The sequence below is a fragment of the Typopeltis vanoorti genome, chromosome 2 (genome assembly GCF_054136105.1).
Source record: "Typopeltis vanoorti isolate ZY-2024b chromosome 2, IOZ_Tvanoo_1.0, whole genome shotgun sequence".
NCBI classification, from domain to species: Eukaryota; Metazoa; Arthropoda; class Arachnida; order Uropygi; family Thelyphonidae; genus Typopeltis; species Typopeltis vanoorti.
In genome coordinates this window covers 43,355,476-43,381,390 of record NC_143550.1, presented here as the reverse complement: position 1 = coordinate 43,381,390, position 25,915 = coordinate 43,355,476, and the positions used below count along the sequence as shown (strand labels likewise).

Here is a 25,915-nt window from a genome sequence, read left to right as displayed (position 1 = left end):
TACATGAAGCGGCTAAAGAATTGTCAGTGCCCTTGACCATTTTGTTTAATTTGAGTCTCAGGTCTGGGTTAGTCTCGAGGGGGTGGAAAGAGGGGGAAAATAGTTCCACTGCATAAAGGAGGTTCCAAGACTGCTGTTTTAAATTACTGACCGATCAGCATATCAGGAATCGTTGTCAAGGTCTTGGAGAAAATAGTCAAGAGGAAAATACAGGATTGGACAGATGAAAATGGGATACTGTATGGGGGACAGCATGGTTTTGTGAAGGGTTGATCATGCCTCAGTAACTTGCTCACGTTTTATAACACAGTGACGGCTGAACTGGATAAGGGTAATGGGTTTACAGTAATTCTACTGGACCTTGCTAAGGCCTTTGACATGATACCACATGGAATTCTAATCAGTAAACTGCAGCATATGGGGATGGATATAGAGTTGGTGAGATGGATAGAAGGGTGGTTGATGGAGAGATATCAGATAGTGGTTTAGAGTCCAAAAGACGTTCAGGAGTAGAGTCCAAAAGACGGCCTGTGACTAGTGGTATGCTGCAGGGTTCTGTTCTTGGACCACTACTGTTCAATTTGTTCATTAACGATATAGGAAAGGATCTGAGAGGAACTGTTCATTTGTTTGCTGATGATGCAAAGTTGGGTAGAGCAATAGTGAGTGCACAGGATGTCAAAATTTTGCAGGATGATTTGGATAGTTTGGAGGACTGGGCTAAAGAGAATGGATATCAGTTTAATGTGATAAAACGTAAGGTTGTGCATTTTGGGGTGAAAAGATTAGCAGCAGTATATGACATTGGTGGAAGTATACTCTAGGAGATTGACAAGGCCAGGGATTTGGGAGTGTTGGTGGATAGGGAGTTGAAGTTTAGGGGGCACATCGCAAAAGTGGCTAAATCAGTCCATCACTTGGTTGCTGAAAATTACTTTAACAAGCAGAGACAAACAGGTTATTATTCCTCTGTATCGAGCCTTGATAAGGCCCCATCTGGACTACTGTGCCCAGATATGGGTGCCAGGGTTTCTTATGGATGGGGAGGAGGTAGAGAGGATCCAGAGACAAGTGACCAAGATGATAGCAGGTCTATGGAATGAACCTTATGAGAACAGGTTGAAGATTTGTGGGTTGCAGAAATTGGTTGATAGGTGGAAAAGGGGTGATATGATTGAAACATTCAAATTACTGAAGGGTTTCTATAAGATTAATTAGAAGATATTTTTGAGAATACAATTGGTGGTGGGAGGACTAGGGGCCATATATGGAAGGGGCCATATATATCTCTCATTAACCAGTCCTGTTACTATGGAGTCTCCATACAGCGCTATTCTCAAGTCGTTCATCATTGTTTTTTTTTCTTTTTTCTTCCATCCTGTTATTGTTGTTTTGCACTCTTTCATATGTTTCCACTAAATGTCTAATATAACTTTGCATATGCCTTATTTCATTTTTCACTTTGAAGAGATCTTTCTTCAAATCTTGCATTCCAGCAATTTTGCTGTGTCACTTCCATGTCTCACTATCTCTCATTCTGCCTCATCTGTTATCCATTTCCTTAGTCATACTTCCTTTTGCTTCCATATCACTTACTTTCATTTCTTTATTCTTGCATTCTTTCACTCTCATAGTCTCACTAGCCTTTGTTCCATTTGCATTTCTTTAATTTATGCTTTCGTTCATTCAGTCTGTTTTGCATTTGCTGATAACTCATAGTCTGACAAAATATCACAATTTCTACAAATCAATACCTTCTGTCATCTGCTGCTCAGTCTCTTCACCAACATATCTTTCACATTTTGCAATATATACATGTTGCACTCATGACATTGAACTATTTTTGAGATGTCTGTTTTGTTAACAGCATTTGAACTTATGGCAATTAGACATCATGCATACTGCCATTGTGTTTCATTCAAAACAAGATTAAAAAATTCAATAAAAAAAAATCAAGTAACAAATTCAGAAAGCCAACAATTGTAGAGTTACACTAAGCTATCAAAAATAAACAGTGCTCTACTAAAATGAAAGGAATATTTTCAATTATTACACAAAATCACATTTTTTTTTTTTTTTGGAGCCCTTTACCAACAATGAGTATTTAGTGACCCTCTTTAATTGCTGCTCAATAGTAATTACTTTCTTTCCTGCCACATTTTTTCACACTGTCCTGTCTCTTCCCTGGAATCTCTCCTTTCTTACTATTCTCTGTCTCTCTAGCACAACTAACCAAGTGTTTCTTCAGTTTTTTGAGATTGTGTTTTGTTCTCTGTAACACTTGATGTACAAACACACTCTATCTTTCATTATTACTACTTGTTTCTTCCTGTGTCTACTTTTTTTCAGGTAAGCTTTACTTAAACATTCTTTCCTCATTTACATTTCTTCCTTATTGCAGTTCTATTCCTGTCTTGAAATATAATAATAATATTATTATTATTTGATGAATTGATGGTATAAGACTCAGGAATTGATGGTATAAGACCTAAAGATATAATGCAACATGCAACTAGTTTAAGTCCTGTCATACTAAAATTAATAAATCATCATCATCATCAAATTCCTGCCATGTACCCTCAAGGGGCGTACAGGATATGACAGTACTACATGAAAAAATTACATCATTACTAACTTCCTATCTACAATTTTCCTCCAAATCAGTCTGTTACTTGTCAAGACTCCAACATTATCAGATCTTATATTTCTATCGTCTAAGGCACTTTGTACCGTATCAATCCACCTATATCTTGGTCTTCCTCTGGGTCGTTTTCCTGCCAACCTGGCAGAGAACACTTGTTTTGCTAATCTTTCCTCTCCCATTCTATTTAAGTGATCATACCATCTGAGATTAGCTCTGCTAACGCATTCCTGGATGCTGACAATGTCAAGTTCTTTCCTAATATCCTCATTTTTAATATGATATTGCCATTGATGCCATCTGTTCATGCCTCTAATCTTTCTCAGGACTCTCATATCTGCTGTCTCTAGTCTTTGGTCAAGTGTTTTACTTCTGACCCAGCTCTCAGATCCATAAGTTAAAATTGGTTTGAACACAGTCTTGTATACAGCTAATTTAGTGTTCCGACAGGACAGATACCAAGTAAGCTAAAGACTGCCATAATCACACCCATATACAAACATGGAAAAAGAAATTTAATCAGCAATTACAGACCCATAGCAACATTACCAATTATCAATCAAATTATGGAGCAGATCATACTGAAGAAACTCACAGCATACACAGAGACCCTTCATATTATCCCCAAAACACAATATGGTTTTCAGAAAAATAAGGGAACAACATCTCTCTTGGAAGACTTTACAGACGTAATTAATACCACCTTAGACAAAAACAAAATTGCCATGGTAGTCTTCATTGATCTAACTAAAGCGTTCGATACACTCACACATCAAACCTTGTTAGAAAAGCTGAGGCATGTTGGAATAGACAGGCCTCTTCACAGGTGGTTTACAAACTACCTTCAAAATAAAAAGCATATCACACGTATTGGGTCAAACCGAAGCAGAGCGCTACCAGTAACCTGTGGAGTATCACAGGGAGCCATACTCTCCCCAACTCTATTCAACATTTACATGCACGATATTAATCAGCTACCACTCAAAGGCAAGATATTCCAATATGCAGACGATACAGCAATAATATCCATACATAGTAATGCAAGCATTGCCCGAAAAAATATGCAACATGACATAAATCTAATAATAGATTGGCTCACGAAAAACTCCATACACCTAAACTCAGAAAAGACAAAATTAATGATATTCAGAAACCACTGACTCGACCAGTTGATAACAAATATATAACCATCCAACATCCACTTTCCAACATAAAAAACACACAGAACAGCAAAACCACTACAATTACTCAGGTTGAAACGATACGATACCTTGGAATTTACTTCGATGCAGATACGAACTGGAATAGCCACATAAACCATCTACACTACAAACTTCGAACAATAAGTGACAAACTCTACAGGTTAAAAGACATAGTTCCCATACACCTAAAAACACTAATATACAAAGCACTATTCCAAACTATACTAAGATACGCTATAACAACGTATGCTTTCTGTGCACCCTACAAATTAAATAGATTAATGTCACTACAGTACAAAGTGATAAAATTGATCTTTTGGGAACAAAGAGAAAATAACAACCTTATATACAGGCAGCAAAACATTTATGTCACTATGCAGCTTTGCTAAAACATTATTTTGATGCAACTACAAGACAGTCAGAAATACATACCATATAACAAGACCTCAGACAACTAATTATATCACATATAAATATAATAACCACTATGGAAAGGCCACACGAAACTTCTACATCCCAGACATGATAAACAAATTACCTTTTGAACACAGAAACCTTACAAACTACAATAGCCTGAAAAAAAGCTCTAAGGACATACTATGAACAAGAAACATGCACCAAAAATACCATACAAACTTAATGAAACACAATATATTCGTTCAGGCTTCCAGTTCAGCGACGCATCAATACATTCCAAGTTATTCTGTGTGTGCATGTGCACGTGCATGCATGCATGGGTGGGTGCATGCGCGCGATTTTCCAATCATAGATTTTGCAGCTTCTCAACACAGCAAAAAAAAAAAAATAAATAAATAAATAATAATCAACTGGTGTCATCTTCAGATACGCTTACATATAAGCTTCGAGGATGAAAGCAGAGCAATTAGTTCTCATCCAAGATGTATCATATGTAACCAAATGCATGTAATGTACGTATCACATGTAAACCAATGTATGTAATGTATGTATTACATGTAAACAAATGTATGTATCATATGTAAGCAAATGGAAGTAATGTATCGATGTTGAAAGTTTATTTTTCACTTGGTTAGAGTATAATAAATTTAGTTTAATCCTTTATCCAAGTGTGAGCAAACAAAGTTTGCACCTGAAAGTATCTTCAGGACTGGGGTAAGGTGGTACAACAGATGACCTGTTAATGCTTCTGCCTGGTATCTCCACTTAGGCCCAGCTCCCACTGAAGAGACCTCAATAAAGGTTGAAACTAGTCTTGGTTGTGGCCCTTCCCTTAATGCATAACATTAGACATATCCGCAAGGAGATCTGTTTTACATTATGGGAGATACCGAGATAGGAGTGTTGGTAGTTTGCTCCACCTTTGCAAGGAGTGCCCTGGTGTTGTACCACCTTACCCCAGTCCTGAAGATACTTTCAGGTGCAAACTTTGTTTGCTCACACTTGGATAAAGGATTAAACTAAATTTATTATACTCTAACCAAGTGAAAAATAAACTTTCAACATCTTTCTCTAAATCCAGAGTAATTTATTAAAAAAGGGTGGCACACCATTTGGCAACTCCTATAGGTAGAGATGACCTGCTAATGCTTCTGCCTGGTATCTCCACTTGGGCCTGGCTCCCACTGAAGAGACCTCAATAAAGGTAGAAACTAGTCTGGGTTGTGGCCCTTCCCTTAATGCATAACATTAGACATATCTGCAAGGAGATGTGTTTTGCATTATGGGAGATACTGAGATAGGAGTGTTGGTAGCTTGCTCCACCTTTGCAAGGAGTGCCCTGGTGTTTGTACCACCTTACCCCAGTCCTGAAGATACTTTCAGGTGCAAACTTTGGAAGTAATGTATCATATGTAATCATTCTATATTACAAAAGTATGCAATATAGAGTGATTATATCCATTGATATTGTATATATAGTGTAAAATTGCAAAGAAAAAATCTGTAATAATCATCATGTATACTTATAATAATATACGTTGTAAACAGTTATTGTTGTTATTATTATTTAAAAAAAAACTTTATGTACGAGAAAGTATTTGTTATGCATAATCGTGTTCATATAATGTATGTAATTTATCTGGGAATAATAAAAAAAAAATTATTATTATCATATGATCACATAAAGTCATACACTCATCTAGGAGGTCCCATTTGCCATACATACAACTCATCATACCTTGCATTAAACTCACTCAAATTCCCTGCAGACACCATGCTGTCAGGCCAATCATTCATAACTCTCCATGCAAAAAACCTACTTCTCACTCCCTTGCTCACAACTTCCTTATACAGCTTCCAGAGATGACCTCTTGTCCCACTCCCCAGTCTCCCACCATTTCTTGAAAAACCTCTTCAGCATTAATCCTATAGTAACCCCTCACCAACTTGTACATCTCTAGCATATCACCCTTCTTCTTCCTCCTATCCACTAGGCTCTGTAAATTACATCTTTTCAATCTTTCTACATATTTAATATTCCAGGGATCAGAAACCATTTTGGTCAATCACCTCTGAACCCTCTCCAACATCTCTTCATACTTTTGAAAACTAAGTGGCTAAATCTCTACACAGTAGTCCATATGTGGCCTAATCAGAGCCTTACACAATGAAACCAAAATCTCCTTACTTATACAGGTCAGTCCTGCACATCATTTCCAGAATTCATTGTGTTGGCCTCACAATTTTGGCAATATGTCTTCTAAATTTCAAATCCTTATTCACCATCATCCCAATATCTCTTACATCACCACCTCCAACAATATATCCTCACCAAATGAAGTATAAATTTCACATCCCATCTTTATTATCCAAATTTTTAAACCTTACATTTTGCAACATTGAACTGGCATCCCTGCTATCATGTCCATTCACCCAGTCTGTTCAAGTCTTGTAAGGCCACAACATATGCTCGCAATCTCATAGTTCGTGTCATATTTGCGTCATCTGCAAACAACTGCATATCCCCATTCAAATCTTCCCCAATATCATTAACATACAAGCTAAACAACGACTCTAAAATAGATCTATAAGCCACACCACTAATGGCTTTCCTCTTCTGAGATATTCTACCTCAACCACTGCTCTCAAACTCTCCATGATGTCACATTCACAAAGATGAATGGCCACCTTTATGAACTGATCATTAAATATCTCAACTATACTTCGCAGCAGTTGTCCTTATATCATTTTCTGCAATGAACGCCATCCTACCATACTCATTCATATTTTTGCTGGCTACACATAGAAAGAACTCCCTATGATTTTTTTTCCTTCATTAGCTAACTGCTGCTCATGCTGAACATTTTTGCTACCCTTACTAACTGAGTCACCCTCCTAGCCTGTTCTTTGTATTTTCATGGAATTGATTATGACCATTATTCTTATGTTATCTATATAATGTCTTTTTTCTTTGTATTGCATGCTTAATCTCTTCATTCATCGATTTCCCACCTAAATTATTTAATCTTCTGACCTTTGGAATACATTTAGACATTGCTTCCACTAGATAGTTCTTGAATATCATCCAAGCAGAAGTGCTCTCCTTTCACTCAACTCCTCATTTCATGCTATAACTGCAAGCTGTCTCTTGAGCTTCTCATAATTACCAGCCTTGTAATTCCACTTATTCCTTTCCTCACATAAGTCATCACATGACTAACAACTACTCAGGTAATCACTTCATGGTCACTCTCACCAACTCAATGAATATTTAACACTGCATTTATAATAACATCCTCTGATGAGATGATCAAATCCAATACCCTCAATCCTTGTGTGTGTCTTCTGTTACATACTGCTGAGGTAGTTGTCCCTTGTAAATTAAAGAAACAAATTTTCTCTACTTCCAGTTGCTTTCTTGTCATCCCAGTCTATATTGCTGTAATTAAAATCACTTGTAGTGATCACCCTTTTCCCATTTGCCTGGCTATACTTATACATTTCCTGGTCACTGCTCTCCACATTACAAGATCTATAGCAACATCTAATGAAGTTTTTCATTCTAATCACCTCTATCTCACACCATATTGCCTCACAACCACCACCACCACTACTACTATTTCCCCCCATCCATCTGTACCTTGTATGGACATAACTCTTTTTCTATTATCAATAGCACTCCACCTCCATTTTTACCCTTTCCATCTTCATGAAATACACCACACACTTCTATCTCTATTCTTGTCAGGATGTCATCCTCATCCAACCATGTCTCACTTATTATTATTATTATTATTATTTGACATCTCCAGGGAGTCCAAGGACTCATTGAGGGAGGGCACCTGCTCTACAACTCTGTCTCCACCATTCAATCACCAACTGACTGCAACTACACCACCGCTATCTACTGCCTACCACCCCTGGTATTTCCACAGACAATCACAAACATTCAATCCATGCACACGGCAGGATTCGAACCCGCAGTCTTTTATTTGGAGAGCGGATATGCTATCCACTTGGCCAACTAGGCCGGCTAATTCCAAAACAGTGTTTGGGTGAACAAACTAATCAATGTAACTATTTAATTTCCCTTGTTTCTGATTCTTCTAGTATTCGTATACAAACATAACAGCTCATTCCTAGTTTCAAGTTTCACTGATACCACTCATTAAATGTGACTTCTCCATTCTTTCCTTAAGCCATTTCTTTTTCCTCCTTACTCATCCCAGAACCTTCTCTAAATTAAATTGTTTTCCCCCTACAACCCAGTCCATTGGTGCACCCAGAGGAGGGGAGAAGGATTCCTGGTCCCCCCCCCCCAAAAAAAGAAAAAGGAAAAAATACTAGAAAATTTTCCAAAAATCTTTTCCTAATAAAAATTAATTATTTTTTATTTATGTTGTGTCATGTCTTCTATTTCTCTACTACTTATGAATTAGCAGTCACATAAGGTGGGAATACCCTATAGCTCTCTGGAATCATGGCCACTGTGAATGCAAAGCGAACGAGGTCGTGCTCTGGCAGACCGAGCACTACTTCATTTGCCCAAGCCAGGTCAGAAGAGATCACAGATATCATGTATTGGTGATCACTGCAGATGCTCAGTCATAGGTCATGCAATGCATAGTGTCTATTCTCAAATCGTCTACTCAACTCAGCCCCGCCCCCTCCCCCAAGATTAAATCCTGAGTGCACCACTGACCCAATCATTCTCTTTCCTCTTTGTATACACATGCATTCACATCCTCTTGGAGCACCAGTGTTTCTCACACTGTGTCTCCCTGTCCACCCTGAGTCTACTTATTTCTCTGTTGGTCTTGCACACTTGTTCTTTCATTCTCTATGCTTATGCTTCATACTTCTTCATTCATAAGCACCACTTCAATCTCTCTCTCCTTCCTTATCCTCCAACTCTTTCATATCGCTTCTTGCTTGCTCTGATTCATTTTTTGCACTTAATTACTCTCTCCAAATGATTAACACCAAGCCATTCAAATGCAGTTCATCACTCTTACAGCTCGATTCTTCCTTCAAACTCATTCCACACATTAACAAACTGCATTCCTTTCTCTTCACACATTTCTGCTAACATATAATTTATAATTCTTGCCCTGTGTCTCATATTTGTATAGCAAACTGATTGGATTTCATTCTTAGTTAGTCTAAAACAACTTGATGTGCAAAGAATTGTTTCATTACATTCATGACACTTCAAACAGTTTGTTGAATCAGAATATGTTTACATTTAGCATAGATTTACTTAATGATTATAGGCATTAGAGCAGTGAGGTAAAAGTCACAAGCTAGTTTTGAATTAATATAGACAATACTATGCTATGAAAAACTGAATGCCTAAGTGAATCACCATGACAGTTCATGTTCATATTTAGTCTTAGCACTATTGTTTATTAGGAGATAAATAGAAATAAACACAAACTGCATAGATGTTAACATTGAGAATGACTGTTCTGTGCACATGCACCAACAAATAAATAAAACAAGAGTACTGAAAAAAAGACACACACTCTCTTTCACCCAAAGAACAGCAAGAACATTTGCTTGTCAAAAACTTGCCACCTAGTTAAATTATTGAGGTGATTATATAATTTTTTTACTTGGTGCATTATTTCATATCTAAGGAGTAGAGTTTGTTGCATTGGTTAATATATTGAGATCTCATACGGTAGGCATTAGTGAGACCTAGCTTTCAGAAGCAGACATACTAACTAGTATTGAGTGCAGAGGGTACTGCATTTTTAGAAAGGATAGACAGAATAGGAGGTGGGGGGGGGAGCGTGCTGCTAATTATATAAGATTACTCGAATCTAGTTAGAGTTGACACCTATGACTGCAATGCTAGTAGCAATTTTTCATGCGGCAGTGAGTTTGAAGCCGTGAGGTGGAAACTAACAAGATTAAACACACAGTAAGGTGTTGTTACAGACCTGGTGGATCAGTTGCTAGTGATGAAGACATGCATCAACAAATAAATATAGATGCGAAAAGAGTAATCATAACGGATGACTTTAATTATCTGAACATTGATTGGGTAGCTGTGAAATTACATGAGAAGAATGAAACTGAATTTACTCAGCTGTTGCAAGACAACTTCCTCAAGCAACATGTGGCAGAATTAATTCGAGGTCAAAGCATGTTAGATCTGATTAGTGTCGAGGGGGTGGGGTTTCATTTAAAGATGTAACTATTCTGCCTTCGGTTGGTGACAGTGGTCATGCAATACTCATTTGGGAAGTAACTAAGTTTATGAATGTTCCATTCAGAAAAGGTTACATGCTGAACTGCTTGAAACCAGTTCTTGCTAAACTAGGTTCAGCACATTGGTGTTGGTTGCTGGATGAGAAGAATATCAACAGTGCATGGGAAGCATTTAAAAAATACTTAAATGATGCAAAATTGGAATATGTCCTAAGAGTTCGAAGAATAAATAGGGTAGGAGTCAAATGGATGTGTAATCTTATCAAGCAAGAGATTCGTAAGAAAAGGAAGATGTGGAAGGATTGTGCATAAGAATGACGTCAGTTATGAAAATTATAAACAACAGGCCAGAAGAGCCACAACTGTTGTACAGAAAGCTAAGTCTGAGTATGAAAAGAAACTGGCTCTGCAAATTAAAGACAACCCAAAAGAATTCTGTCATTATGCTGCAACTAAAAGAAATAATGAATTTGAAAGAATAACTGTACTGAATGCAGATGACTGATGCATAAGTGATTGTTAAACAAATGAGTAGTCATTTTGCTAAAAGCTATCAAACTGGTATATGCAACATTGAACTCACCACTACCTCTTCACTGTATGAGGAAACACATGTATATAAGGAGGAAGTACTAGAGCTGTTGCATAAGAATTTTGCTGTAGGAACTGATTGGATATTGGTAGGGATGCTTAAAGAGTGTTCAGCTGAACTGACTATTCCTTTCACCAAGCTATATAATTTGAGTCTCGGAACAGAGAAGATTCCAGAAGTGGAAAGAAGGTATGGTAATCCCATTGCACAAGGGTGGTGCAAAGACTAATGTATCCAAGTATCGACCAATCAGTGTCTCAGGAGTGGTAGTGAAGATTTTGGAAAAGTTGGTTAGGGCTTTCATTCAGAAATTGGTTGACAGAGAATCTTTAGTTTGCAAGAAGCAGCATTGGTTTACTAAGGGAAGGTCATATTTAAGCAACTCACATTCTATAATAATGTTACCACTGAGTTCTTAGACAAGGGGGAATGGATATGCCATGACGCTTTTTGCATTTTGCTAAAAGATTGAATATAGCATGGAAGACTGTTGCATAAATTAGAGAATTTGGAATATTGGATTATGGACTATTGGCATGGATAAGAAGATGGCTGACTGACAGATACCAAATGTCCTGTATGTGTGTGTGTGGGGGGGGGGGGGGGGGGGGGGTATGAATCTGCAATATTCAAGGTAACCACTGGTGTGCCTCAATGTTATTCAATGTGTACATTGAATAAATTGGGAAAGATTTGACATGTAACATACAGCTATATGCTTATGATGCAAATATAGGTGGAGTAATCAGGAATGCTGCTGATATTCCGTACTTGCAGAACGGTTTGAATGGCCTAGAATTGTGGGCATGTGAAGGCCGTCAGTTCAATGTTAATAAATGTAAGGTCATGCACTTTGGTGTAATTAGGTATCCAATGTCGTATTATATTGGTGAGATTATGCTTAAAGAAACTGATGAGGCTAGGGATCTTGGAGTTTTAGTAGACAGGAAGTTGCGGTTCAATGGTCATATAGCAAAAATTGTAAATACAACTCAGAGAATAATGGCAATGGTGAAACAAACCCTGACATGTAAATATAAGGAAGTCATTTTGACTCTTTACAAGGCCTTGATAAGACTTCACTTGTATTGTACTATTGTGTTCATGTCTAGACTCCTGGTTTCTGTGATCCTGATACAGTAGAGAGAGAGAGAAAGAGAGAGAGAGTGCAAAGGAGAAAGAAAAAAATGACATCAGGATTTATGGAATACGGATTAGGAAGACAGATTGAGAATTTGTATGCTGGAGATGCTGGCAAACAGGAGAAAGAGGGGGTGATATAATTGAGAGTCACAAACTTCTGAAAAGGTTATACAGAATTGCATTAAATGGCATTTTTCATTTTATGGACAACGGGGAAAGGACATGAAGGGCATCCTTTGAAGATGAGAATGAATATGGGCTAGATTTTTCTCTCATAGAGTGGAGTGATTGGAATGGATTGCTGTTAATGTGTGTGTGTGTGCAAGTGGTGTGAATGAATTCAAGAACAGGTATGACAGCTGGTGCGAATAGTATGGCTCCCTTGATGAGTTCCTGACTCCCTGCGCTTATTATTATCATTATTTCTTGACACTTCCAAAGAGTTCAAAGACGCATCGAGGGGAAGGCATCTATTCTACAACTCTTCATCTCCACCACTTCCATCCATCTCCATCATCTACACAAATGCCATCTACTGCTTACCACCACCACTACCACTACTAGTATTTTTTGTCTGTAAATTGCGTTGTCCTGAAGGCTAATTTGTCTGTTTGCGGGATGAAACGCCCAAGTTATTATTATGTGACACCTCCAGGGAGTCCAAACACTCATAGAGGGAGGGCACCTGCTCTTCAGCTCTCTGTCTCCACCAACTACAATGAATTGCAACTACGCCAACGCCATCTACCGCGCATCACCACCACTATCATTTTCACAGACAATCGCAAACATCCATACCCACAGCGGGATTCGAACCTGTAGCCTTTTGCTGGTGAGCAGATATGCTAATCATTCGGCTAACCAGGGTTTCCGAGCACTTCAGGGTCATTACAATTAATTATAATTGTAGTTAATTGTAGTTAACTGTAATATTTGTTGTACTGTAGTAATTATAGTATTTGTAGTACTGTAGTAATTGTAGTTATTTGTAGTACTGTAGCTAATTGTAGTTGTAATTTAAATAATTGTAGTTAATTATAATTAATAATAATAAAATATGTCCAAGTTGTTCTGCTAATGCAGAGAAACTTGAAGCTCTAAAGGTAATTTAAAAAAAGAAACTTTATAAGCATTTGAGCTATTGGGCTATTAGGAGTTATGGCCAACTGGGCTTTAAGTGTATTATGTCTGTTAATTGCATGTTTTTCTGGCCAGTTTGCCTGTTTTGCTGGATGAAAACCTAATTTTCCTGGAGGAAAAACAGCTCTGCTGCCAGTTCCCTTTGAGATCAGCTAACTCACCTTCAGTTGAAAAGCACTTATCAGAATTCTTCAACAGATTTTTAATTTATATAAGAATCTGAGATCCTAGCTATAATCTGATGAGTGAGAGAGAAATAATCTGACTTAGCTTTAATAGTATATTTTATTTTCATTTCTTATCTGTGTTATTTTTACGTTAAACATTATAAATGCATTTGCATGTATTTATCAATTTTTATTTTCCTGAGTCATCAACTTCACTCCTATCCCACAACAACTACACATATATAATTATTGTGTTCTCTTATCAAAATAAAATAAAATAATAATAAATAAATAAATAAATAAATAAATAATTGGAATCCATACTTTTCATGTCCCAATTAACCTGGATTTTAGATTTTGTACCTATTTTGTGTACTCATGATCTATCAACACTCCCTTTTCTGTTTCTGTACTTCTGACAGTTCCTTGATATTTATGTTAGAAAGTTGTCAATTCTATTTATTTATTTATTATTATTTTTTATCATTTATATGACACATGAGAAGTATATGCACATATGAAATATCATTGTTGTGTGTGTTGTATAAAATTGAGTTAGTCACTTTTCAAATCATTCACTAATGCATTTATTCTTTTGCTCTCTCCTCCATCTTCATGGCCTCTGTCTCATCATAAATATTCACAACTTAAAGTCATATTCCTAATAGTAAAATCATAAATTCTCTCTTATATTCAGTTTGTATATGTTGAGCCTAAAGTTATTTATGGATACAATCTCAATATTTCATAGGTGGTGTTCTCTTTAGTCTTGAAGAAGGAGCTACTTTTTGGAATCAGTATCTCACATGGAAAATTGTAAGTTTTGACCCTTTGCAATGAGAAGAGTATTTAATCTTGTTTTCTAATCTAAATTATTAGAAATAGCCTATCCTTTTTTTTTTTTAACTTTATAGGTCTAGTGATCTGCTACACCCAAATAACTTCTTATTAAACTAATTTTGTTAGTGATATTTCGGTTCATCATATCTGCTATATCTGTCATTATGTGTTTCCTGGATTATCCTGTGTTTGTCTGTTTTGTATACAAACTGCATTTAGGAAGAAAAGTCTTGTTTCCTCCATATATGACTGGCTGACTCATCTTAGTTGAAAAGTCATTACAAATGTTATTTATCTCTCAAGCAATGCGCAACATTCTGCTGACTATACTTACTAGATAGATATTTATAAATATCATAAAATTTCTAGGATAGCCAGCAAAGGTTGGTTGATTGGTAGAGCCTCTGCTACTAATGGCTCCCGCAAAAAGTTAAGCAAGTTTGAGTGCAGTAGTAGTTGGAAGGGGAATCAATCATTCGATGCTGTTGGCACCTTCTCCCTCGATGAGTCTTTGGACTCCCTGGCAGTGTCACATAATAATAATAATAATATTGCCAACATAAAGCATAATAATCTGATCTTATTAGATTTTAAAAACATCCCAATAAAATTACTGCATTTAAAGTAAACAAATTACTGCTTATATCTAAAGTTTTAGATAACTAATTATTTAATTAGTTTAATAACTAATTCATATCTTTAAAAGCTTTTAATAACTAATTGATTTAACTAATTAATTAACATTAATTAGTTAAATCAATGTAGTTTGTATTAAAGTTCATTTTTTAAAAACAAAAGAAATGAACTTTAATACAAACTACAGAAAGTTCCTTAGCAATAGCTAGCTAATCTTGTACACGTGATACGTGTTTCACGCACATTTGATACTATTTTATTTGTAATTATTCTAGTCAGTTTTTTGCAGTTATTCTTGTCAGTTTTATAGTTACACATAATTGTGAGATTGTTTCAGCCTATATGTAAGTGCCCTGAAGACGCCAACAGTTAAAGTTTGGTGAAACTAGTTGGTTAAGTTAATAAAATTGATCAACACTTGATCTATAAACCAAAAATATTATTACTAAAAATAGGTACATGTCACAGCCGGGGTATACAAATAAAACATAGTGTTCCTCAAGGTGCCATATTATCACCCACACTGTTCAACATATACATTAATGATGTTCATAACATGGCCATAAGAAGCCAAATATTTCAGTACGCAGATGACACCGCACTACTAACAATCCACACAGACATCAACATGGCTCTCTGCAAAGCACAACAAGACCTAAATGAAATCACAACATACTTCCACCAAACCCAATTCTAATCAACGGCACCAAAACACAGATGTTGATAATACACAACCCAAGAATCATTCGCCCTGCACCACTATCAATACACTGTCACACATACTGCTGCATTAACAACAAAATACCTGCAAATGTCCCAAAATCAAACCTGTAACACATGCAAAATACCTTGTCTCTATATAGATTGCCACCTTAAATGGACAAAACATATAGAATACCTACACACCAAACTCCAGATCATCGCAGCAAAACTCTTCCAAGTAAAAGACATTATTCCATCCAACATAAAATAACTCCTATATCACACTGTATCTGCGAATCCCTATTCAGATACGGTATAAATGTCTATGCAAACGCATCAGACAGCCACCAGAAACATTACACAGGAAAATTGTGTCAACAGTAATTTGGATACCTTTTACACAACAGCCAATATCCGACCAGCACATGGTGATACACAGAATCCTGAGCACTAAAAATCTGAAACACTACATAATATTACTAAGGAATTACTTCAACATCACCTATCGAAATAACAGAGACACATATCTTATAACATGACCCACAACAACTCTCTACATCCCTACACCCTTCAACAACTCGTATGGTTCTTTGGTGAGATCACATCAGATACCCATGCCTCAACAACCTACCAAGAAATTTAAGACACATAGACAACTACAATACATTAAAACAAGAATTCTGTAAAATATACTAACAAAGTTAATATACCATTAACACTAATATACACATCACAAATCACCAGCATCCAATGCCTACATCTCATACATAAATAGTGAAGGCTAAATCCCACTCTCTTCATAAAAGCTAACCCAAGCTTCGAAGTAGGTGGGATTAACTTGCCTCACCCATCTGCACCGTAATCCTTATAATCAAATGCAGAAATGTTACAAAACAGTCAGTAAATTACATAACAATAAAGAAGATACTGAAGATACTAATTATTATGTAATAATATCATTAATATAATATTACTATAATAATTAAGGGGATATAAATCCCTTGTTGTTCAACTGCCAGTAAGCAAAACTCTAAGATTGAGAACTACGAATCTATGAGTTTCATATATACCGAAAAACTATCAGCGAATCCAAAATCCTAATTAATTAATTCATTAATTAATGCCAAAAAATAGCCATTTGGCTTTCAAAATAATATTACTATGTAACATGAAAAAAAGAATGTAATAAATTATTCATATTATTAAAAAAATATGTAAATAATGAGTTTACATTGTATGTTTGTGAGAAATAGGAAATATAATATTTTAATTCACATGTGTAAATACTATTGTATAATCACTCTTTCTCAAACTTTGAAAAAAAAAAAAATAGTAAACTACATATAATATTATATAACTTGTGTAACTCTGAACTATATAATTGTAAATTATTACTGTGATTGTTATTTTAAAAGATAGCAAAAAAACTATGTTATCATCATTATTATTATTGAAATTTCATTATATGTAGCACATAGTGCTGAACCTTGTAAAATAATGTAATGAATGTTACTCAAGATGATACTTGTATATATGTAAATATTTGAGAGATCAATAAAAAAAAAAAACATTACTTATTATATTATTATTAGACTAAACCTTGGAAAAACAAAAAATAACGATATCTACCATTACAGAATCAAAGTAAAAACAAAAATTAACAGATGAAACCGAGAATTATATCTATCTTGGTGTAGTTGCAGTCAGTTGGTGGATTGTGAGTGGAGGAAGCAGAGTTGTAGAGTGGATGCCCTCTCTCGATGAGTCTTTGGACTCCCTGGAGGTGACAAATAATAATAATAATAATAATAATCTTTACAGTGGAGTAAAGATGGAGGAAAGGACAAAGTCAGGCGTAATGATGTTCATACATAAATCTTTGAGAAGAAATATTATACATTACAACTGCTGGAATGATAGAATCATAGAGACAAGACTAAAGATATAAAGATATATAGAGGATATTTGACAACAATATGCACTTATGCCCTAGAAGAAGGAAAAGAGGAAGAAGAATTAGAGAATTTTTATCAAGAACTACAAAAGATTATAGATCAAATAAACTGTTCTGATTACATTATAATAATGGGTGACCTAAATGCAAGAATTGGTAATACCTAACATAGGATCGATAGGTGAACCAACATATAATAATAATGGGAAGAGATTAAGAACATTCATCCTATACAACAATTATAGAATAACGAATACCTACTTTAAACATAAAGATATTCACAGATTTACCTGGTAGGGCAAGAAATACAAAACGCATTATTATAGACTATATAATAGTTAATATGAAATTATCAAATATGATCATAGATACCAGAATATAGAGGAGCAGAGATAGAATCAGACCACTGCTTACTGGTAGAGAAAATTAAATGGAAACCAAGATGAGAGGGAAGAAAAAAAAATCAAAAGAAAATAGAAATACAGAACTACATAAAATTAAACTCTTAGATGATGAGAATATTAGAGGCCTGTATCAGAACAGAATTAGGGATTGGTTGAGCAAAATTCAGGGAGGCAGCACAGTGGAGAAAGAATGGTCAAACATCAACTATATAACTATATGTTAGAAAATACTGCAAGAGAGAGTTTGGGAACAAAAAGAAAATGGATAAGACACAGAGGTCTAAGACAACGGGACGAAGAAATCAAACAGATAATTGAAGAAAAAAAGACAGCATATAAACAATGGCTAAATTTAAAGAAAGATGAATCACTCATTGAATATAAAAGGAAAAGAGCAATAGCAAAGAGAGCTTGCAGAAAAAAAAAATAGAGAAACGTATGAAAATTTTATAACAAAAAAAGACCTAAATTACATATAGAATCATCAAAAAAATGAATAATAATAATAAAATAAAAATAAAATAAAATAATAATAAAAAAGAAAGAACAAAATTGATATGATTGAAAAACCAGAAACTTGGCAGGAATATTTCCAGAAGCTATGGCATGATAACTCCTTGATACAAGAATCTTCCCCAAAATATAACATCAGTAATGTAGATGGGTTTACATATGAAGAACTACAAAATACCCTCAAGCAAAGTAGCAAGTCACCAGGAGAAGATAATAGAAACAGAGAACTTATTAAATTTACAGTTAAAGAATCTAACATCAGATTTCTAAAATTTATAAACCAAATATACAAAAAGGAGAAAATCTCCAAAAAGCTGAGGTAGAGCTTTAGTGATACCAATTTATAAAAAAGATTGAAAACAGATTGCAATAACTATCGTGGCAGTCCAGAGCATGGTCAGCAAGTTCTGAGTGGCTGTATTGGTAGAAACGGATATAGTCCTTCAGATATCCTGATATGAGCTGTTCTGCCTATAGTAGGACAGTTTGCAACTACAAGGAACCTGGTATACTCTAGGCAGGTCTACGGGAAGTGGCTGGTCTTTGGTGTAGCAGATAAGAGATGCCAATTTTTTATATGGTTTGTAACAAGTTGTTAGGTAATATTTTTTTAGGATTTTTGTTAGTTTTTTTAGAAGTATCCTGGATATAAGGAATGGTAATAGATTTAGAGTAATCTATGTTATGAAGCAGTACTATAACGAGGGCATGGCGAAAGAGGCTCCTGCCACGGGCACAACTAGGTTTGGGGCCAAAACGTAAAAAATGTAAAAAATAAATAAATAGATATAAAAGTCTGCTTTATATTGTATTTTTAAATTTTGGCAATACGTTGCTTTAGACACACAAATTCTGCAACACACTGCAACTCATTTTGATGGGGTTAATAGTAAGATTTAACATATTGCATTTAGTAAAATTTAACTTGTTACATTTAAATTTTCACAATTTTTGTCATTTTTGGGTTAGGGGCGGCGCAAGTTAGACACTTGCCACAGGTGCTTTATACCCTTGTTACTGTACAGTTATGAAGAGTGGGGAGGGGGGGGGGTTGTGGTTAATTGGTTTAAATTTTTTTTTTTTTTTTTTTTAAATATTTTGGTTGTAGCCATTGGCTACGAAGGTGTTAAGAATATGGTTAAGTTCAGTGGTTAGGGCATTGTTATCTGAACTGATTAATTTTGCCCTGTTAAATAGGGTTTTTATAATCCCATATTGTTAAGAGCAGGGGCGGGGGGGTTCATTGCTGGTGAATGTATCTACCTGTATGTGTAGGTTTTCTGTAAACATGAGACTGCCCCCCAGGGATCAGGCTGGCATGTAATCAGAGTGTCTAGAAAGGGAGATTGTTATTGGGAAAGGAAGACAATAACAATGTTTTCCTTTTCCAAGGTAAACTGGATCCTGGGATGTTGATTGTTTAAGTGTGTTAAGAAGTTGTGGAGTGTATCCAAGCCATGTGGCCAAATAGCGAACACATCATCTAAGTAGCGTAGCCAAACAGTAGGTTTATGTGGGGCAGAGTTTAAGGCTTTTTCTTCAAATTTCTCCATAAAGAAGTTGGCCAGGAGTGGAGCGAGTGGAGAACCCATGGCTGTACCTGTCTGTAGAATTTTTTTTTGCCAAACGAAAAGCCTGAGTTCATGGTGAACTGAAATAGTGCTGAGATATTGGGAGAAAATTTGGCTTGGATATGGTCCTTTGAGTGGCATATTGGTGAATAAAGAGGAGACTGTCCAAATATGGGAGGCTTGCATTCTAAGGACATCAGCCCAAAAGCCAAATCAACCCAATTTAGCCCACTAGGAAGCATCTTTTAGGACCCTAGGACTAACTTCAGTTGTTTTCTTCAGCCATATTTGCTTCGTGTTAGTGCCTGTATGCACATATCATTATTTTGTGATCCCTGAAGATGGTAATGTAACAGTACCGAAATATGATAAATTTAGTTTAATCCTTTATCCCAGTGAGGGCAAACAAAGTTTGCACCTGAAAATATCTTCAGGACTGAATACAGTGTTGTACTATCTTACCTGGGTAAGTAGTACAACACCAGGCAACTCGTAGCAAAGGTGGAGCAAACTACCAACGCTCCTATCCCAGTACCTCTCCCAAAATGCAAAACACATCTCCTTGTGGATATGCATACTGTTATGTGTTAAGGGATTGGCCACTACCCAGACTAGTTTCAACCTTTATTGAGGTCTCTTCAGTGGGAGCCAGGCCCAGAGTTGGAGATACCAGGCAGAAGCAATAGCAAGGTCATCTTTACCTATAGGAGTTGCCAAAAGGTTTGCCACTTTTTTTTTTTATTAAATTACTCTGGATTTAGAGAAAGATGTTGAAAGTTTATTTTTCACTAGGTTAGACTATGATAAATTTAGTTTAATCCTTTATCCCAGTGAGAGCAAACAAAGTTTGCACCTGAAAATATCTTCAGGACTGAATATAGTGTTGTACTATCTTACCTGGGTAAGTAGTACAACACAAATAAACTTTCAACATCTTTCTCTTTCAAAACACATCCACAAGGAGATGTGTTTTGCATTTTGGGAGATATTGGGATAGGAGTGTTGGTAGTTTGTGCCACCTTTGCTACGAGTTGCCTGGTGTTGTACTACTTACCCAGGTAAGATAGTACAACACTATATTCAGTCCTGAAGATATTTTCAGGTGCAAACTTTGTTTTATCTGGGATAAAGGATTAAACTAAATTTATCATAGTCTAACCTAGTGAAAAATAAACTTTCAACAATTACCAACATATAGAAAGCATTAGTTAAGAGTTTTTAATTAATATTCTAGTATATGTTGTTTTTCCCTAAAATCTGACAGTTATTATTATTATTATTACCTTAAGACCCCATGGAGTCAAAGACTCATCTGGGAGGTCTTTTTGTCATTCATACATCTTCTTAATCTTTCCTCATATTTGACATTCCAGAGATCTGATACTACCTTAGTCAGTCGCTTCTGGACCCTTTCCAACATATTTTCGTCCTTTTGAAAACCAGGTGACCAAATCTAAGCACAATAGTCCATTTGTGGACTAATCAAAGCCCTATACAATGGAACAAGAATCTCCCTACTTCTACAAGTCAGTGTCCTCCGCATCATTCCCAGAAGCCTTTGTGTTGGCTTCACAATTTTGGCAATGTGTCCCCTAAATTTCAGATCCTTATCCACTATCACTCCCAGATCTCTTATTTCCTCCACCTCCGACAATATATCCTCACCAAGCATAAATTCTGCATCCCATCTTTGTTTCCCAAATTTTAAAACCTTAGATTTTGCAACATTGAACTCATGTCCCCATTCCCATGCCCAATTACTCAATTTTTTCAAGTCTTCTTGTAAGGCCATAACATCCTCTCTACTCTTCATAGTTCATCCCAACTTTACATCTTCTGCAAACAACTGTATATATCCCCATCCAAATATCATGAACATACAGGTTAAACAGTAATGGCCCTAAAACAGATCCCTGAGGCACACCACTAGTGACTTTCTTCTTCCAGGATAATTCTCCCCTACACACAACTTGCTGATACCTATCAGATAACCAGTCTCTGATATAATGTACTAATTGAATATCCAACCCCATCCAGTCTAGATTGACTACGAACTTATCATGCAGTAATCCATCAAAAGCCTTTGCAAAATATAATATCTTTGCAACCCTTGGTCTTATACCATTTTCTCCAATATATGTTATCCTTCCATAATCATTCTTTTTTTTTTTTTTGCTAGCTACATATCAAAAGAATGTCTTAGGATTCTTTATGGCTTCATTAGCTAACTGCTGCTCATACTTCACTTTTGCTACCTTAGTAACCAAGTAAACCACATTTATGCAAAACGGTCATGGAAAATTTCGACAAAAGAGTGCGTTTGTGCCAGCAAAGCCGTGGAGGCCATTTACCCGATATGCTATTCCATGCATAACCCTATACTGTATACTTTATGAATCAATAAGAAATTACAATTTTTAATTAAAAACCTGTGTTTTCTATCAAAATTACTTCTTGCGTGAATTTTGGGACACCCTGTATGATCATTGTAGTTAACTATGTTGCTTGTATAACAGTTGGAAAATTTTACTATAAAGCATGTGATTTCACGTGTTGGTGACCAATTCGTGTGTCCTTCATTTCTTTCTCCCCTTCAGCATGAATCGACTATTCTTGGCAAGTCGCCAAGCAGAGATCTATAAACTGTGGGCATACTATATCTCATCATCCCAGTCTATATTACCATAATTAAAGTCACCTGTTATGATCACCCTTTTCTTATATGCTTGGCTAATTTGATTATACATTTCATAATCACTACCATACACATTACGAGGTCTATATCAATTTCCAACTAAGTATTTCATTCTATTCATCTTTGTCTCACACCACACCACACTGCTTCAAAACCACTGGCACTATTTTCCTCTTGCATCTCTACCTTGTATGGACATAACTTTTTATCTATTATCAAAAGCACTCCTCCTCCTCCCTTTTTACCCTTTCTATCTTCACGAAACACGTCATACATGTCTATTCCTTTCAGGATGTCATCCTCATCCATCTATGTCTGACCTATTCCAACAATTTTTGGGTAAACAAACTTAATCAATGCAACCATTTAATTTGAATTGTTTCTTATACTTCTATAATTTGTATACAAATACAAACATAACAGCTCATTCCTGGATCTATAACAAGTTTCACTGATACCACTTACTAGATGTGACTTCTTCATGCTTAACTCCAGCCATTTTTTTTTACACTTATTTATTATTATTATTATTATTACAGGTATCTCCATGGAGTCAGTAGACTCATCGTGGGAGACCCAAACTAGCAAAACAATATCTGTCATATCTCTTCTTGAATTTATTTACAGACGAAGAACTCACAACTAAGTCAGGCAATGAATTCCATTCATTCACCACCCTCCAGGCAAAAAACCTTGTTCTAACACCCTTGTTAACCACACTCTTCTTTAATTTCCAGGGATGACCTCTTGTTCTTCCATCACTATCACACAGCTGAAACATTTCCCCTGCATCAATCCTATAAAACCCTTTCAGTAATTTAAATGTTTCTATCATATCCCCCTCTTCTCCATCTATTAACCAACCTCTGCAATCCACAAGCTCTCAATCTATCAATGTAGGGAGCATTTTTTACATCACTCACCAACTTAGTCCCTCTTCTGTGAACCCTCTCCACAGCCTCCTCATCTCCAACGAATCCAGGTGACCAGACCTGAGTACAGTAATCCAAATGTGAAAGTATCAACGCTTTATAAAGGGGAATAATAACCTCTTTATCTCTGGATGTCAGTGTGTTCCTCAACAACCAAGTAATCCTATGTGCAATCTTGGACACCTTAGCAATGTGTCCCCCTTCATCTCCCTATCTACCAACACCTCTAAGTCCCTAGCCCCATCAGTCTCTTGAAGTGCTGTTCCATCAATGTAGTACACAGCTGGTAATCTTTTAATCCCAAAATGCATAACTTTACACTTTTCCACATTGAACTGACATCCATTACCTTTTGCCCATTCTACCAGCTTATTTAAATCATCCTGCAAATTTTCAACATCAGCTTGATTTATTATTGCGCTACCCAACTTTGCATCATCAGCAAATAACTGAATATCTCCCTTGAAGCCATTTCCTATATCATTTATATACAAATTAAATAACATTAGCCCCAAGCACAAAGCCCTGATGCACACTACTGGTCACCTGTCTCATCCTGAACTCGGCTCCTCCATACACCACCTTCTGGTATCTCTCCCTGAGCCATTCTCCTATCCATATCACCAATTTAATATCCATTCCCATCTGCTCCAATTTGCATAACAGTGTTCCATGGGGTATCCTGTCAAAAGCTTTAGCAAAATCCAGAAGTACCACCGTGTAGCCAATTCCTTTGTCCAACTAAGATGTCATTCTATTATAAAAAGTTAATAGATTGCTAAGGCAGGATCTACCTTTAACAAAACCATGTTAGCCTCTATAGAGTATCATATGCTGATCCACCCATTCTTGAATTTTGTCTTTAACCAACTTTTCCTATACTTTTACCACTACTCCTGAGATGGTGATTGGTCTGTAATTAACTACCGAAGTTTTAGAACCACCTTTATGCAAAGGAACCACTTTGCTTTCCTTCCACTCCCCAGGGACCATACTAAAGTTTCAAAAAGTTAAATAACCAAGTAAGAGGCAATTCTGATTTTCCAGGAAGCAAAGCAAAAAGCCATCATTTAATACTTACAGGTCTCATGCCGGTCTCAAGCCTGGATAAAGGAGAAGGGTCGGTCAAATGATTGTCAACGGAAAGAAAAAACACGATTGTTATCTGATGCCTATATCATCAACAGTGCCTTAAAGGGCTTAAGTTCATCATTAGATCCCGAAACATTAATGGACGACTTCGAGAAAGCAACTATCAATGCTTTTTCTAACATATTTACATTAACAACTATAACAGGTTGTTTATTTCATATGGCACAAAATCTTTATCACAGAATTGTTGCCATTGGTTTGAAGTTACGTTATCAAAGAGATGCTCAATTCAACATGAAAATTAAATGCTTCACAGCTTTAGCATTTCTTCCAGTGAACAATGTTACTGATGGATTTGTTGAATTGACGATCTACAGCAAAACGTTATTTATGCTGCATCTCTTTGATTTTACACAATTTTTAAATGATTTCATTATGTTACGTATCACTGACATTCTCCTTAATGACGATTTTCCTTTTTAACGATTTTATAATACTCTTTATCATCCATTGATTATTTACAAAAATTAATGGCTTCAGGCATAAATGTTTACGGTGAAAATGTTTGCAGTGGATTTTCCTATGGCAAAAATGTTTACGGCAAATTTTACAGCCACAATCATCATCATCATTCGTTTCTTAATGTGTACTCTCAAAGGGGGTATAAGATACCGTGACACTGTTACATTATTACTAATCTCCTATAGTTTTCTGAAAATTATTCTACGCTTGTCAATAAAACAGTGTTATATTGTCAGATCTCATATTTCTGTCTTCTAGAGTGCTTCTGACTGCACTTACCCAGATCTTAGGCTTCTGCTGGTTCTTTTTTTTTTCTTTTTTTCCCTGCTTTCTTCGTATTAAGCACCCATTTTCCTAACCATTCTGTTTAACACCTCAACCGGCCAAGACATCTATAGACATCAAACTAAATCTGGGTACAATTCTGTAACGGCCATTGAATAACATGGATAAGAAGTGCAATTTGGTCTCACTATTTCATCCACATCAGCCTTTAGGGAAGTTAAATGACCCTTAAGATGAGGTGATCATGTTCC

The 25,915-nt window shown here is 36.0% G+C and overlaps 1 protein-coding gene across 1 annotated transcript in view; it reads left to right on the top strand.

The window, feature by feature from the left end:
• LOC150108970 (H(+)/Cl(-) exchange transporter 7-like) overlaps positions 1-25,915 on the top strand; it is a 501,264-nt gene that overhangs the window by 118,678 nt on the left and 356,671 nt on the right. The window contains exon 7 of the mRNA XM_090401344.1: positions 14,270-14,334. Within this exon, the coding sequence (XP_090257470.1) occupies positions 14,270-14,334 (65 nt within the window). The remainder of the gene's footprint in view (positions 1-14,269; positions 14,335-25,915) is intronic.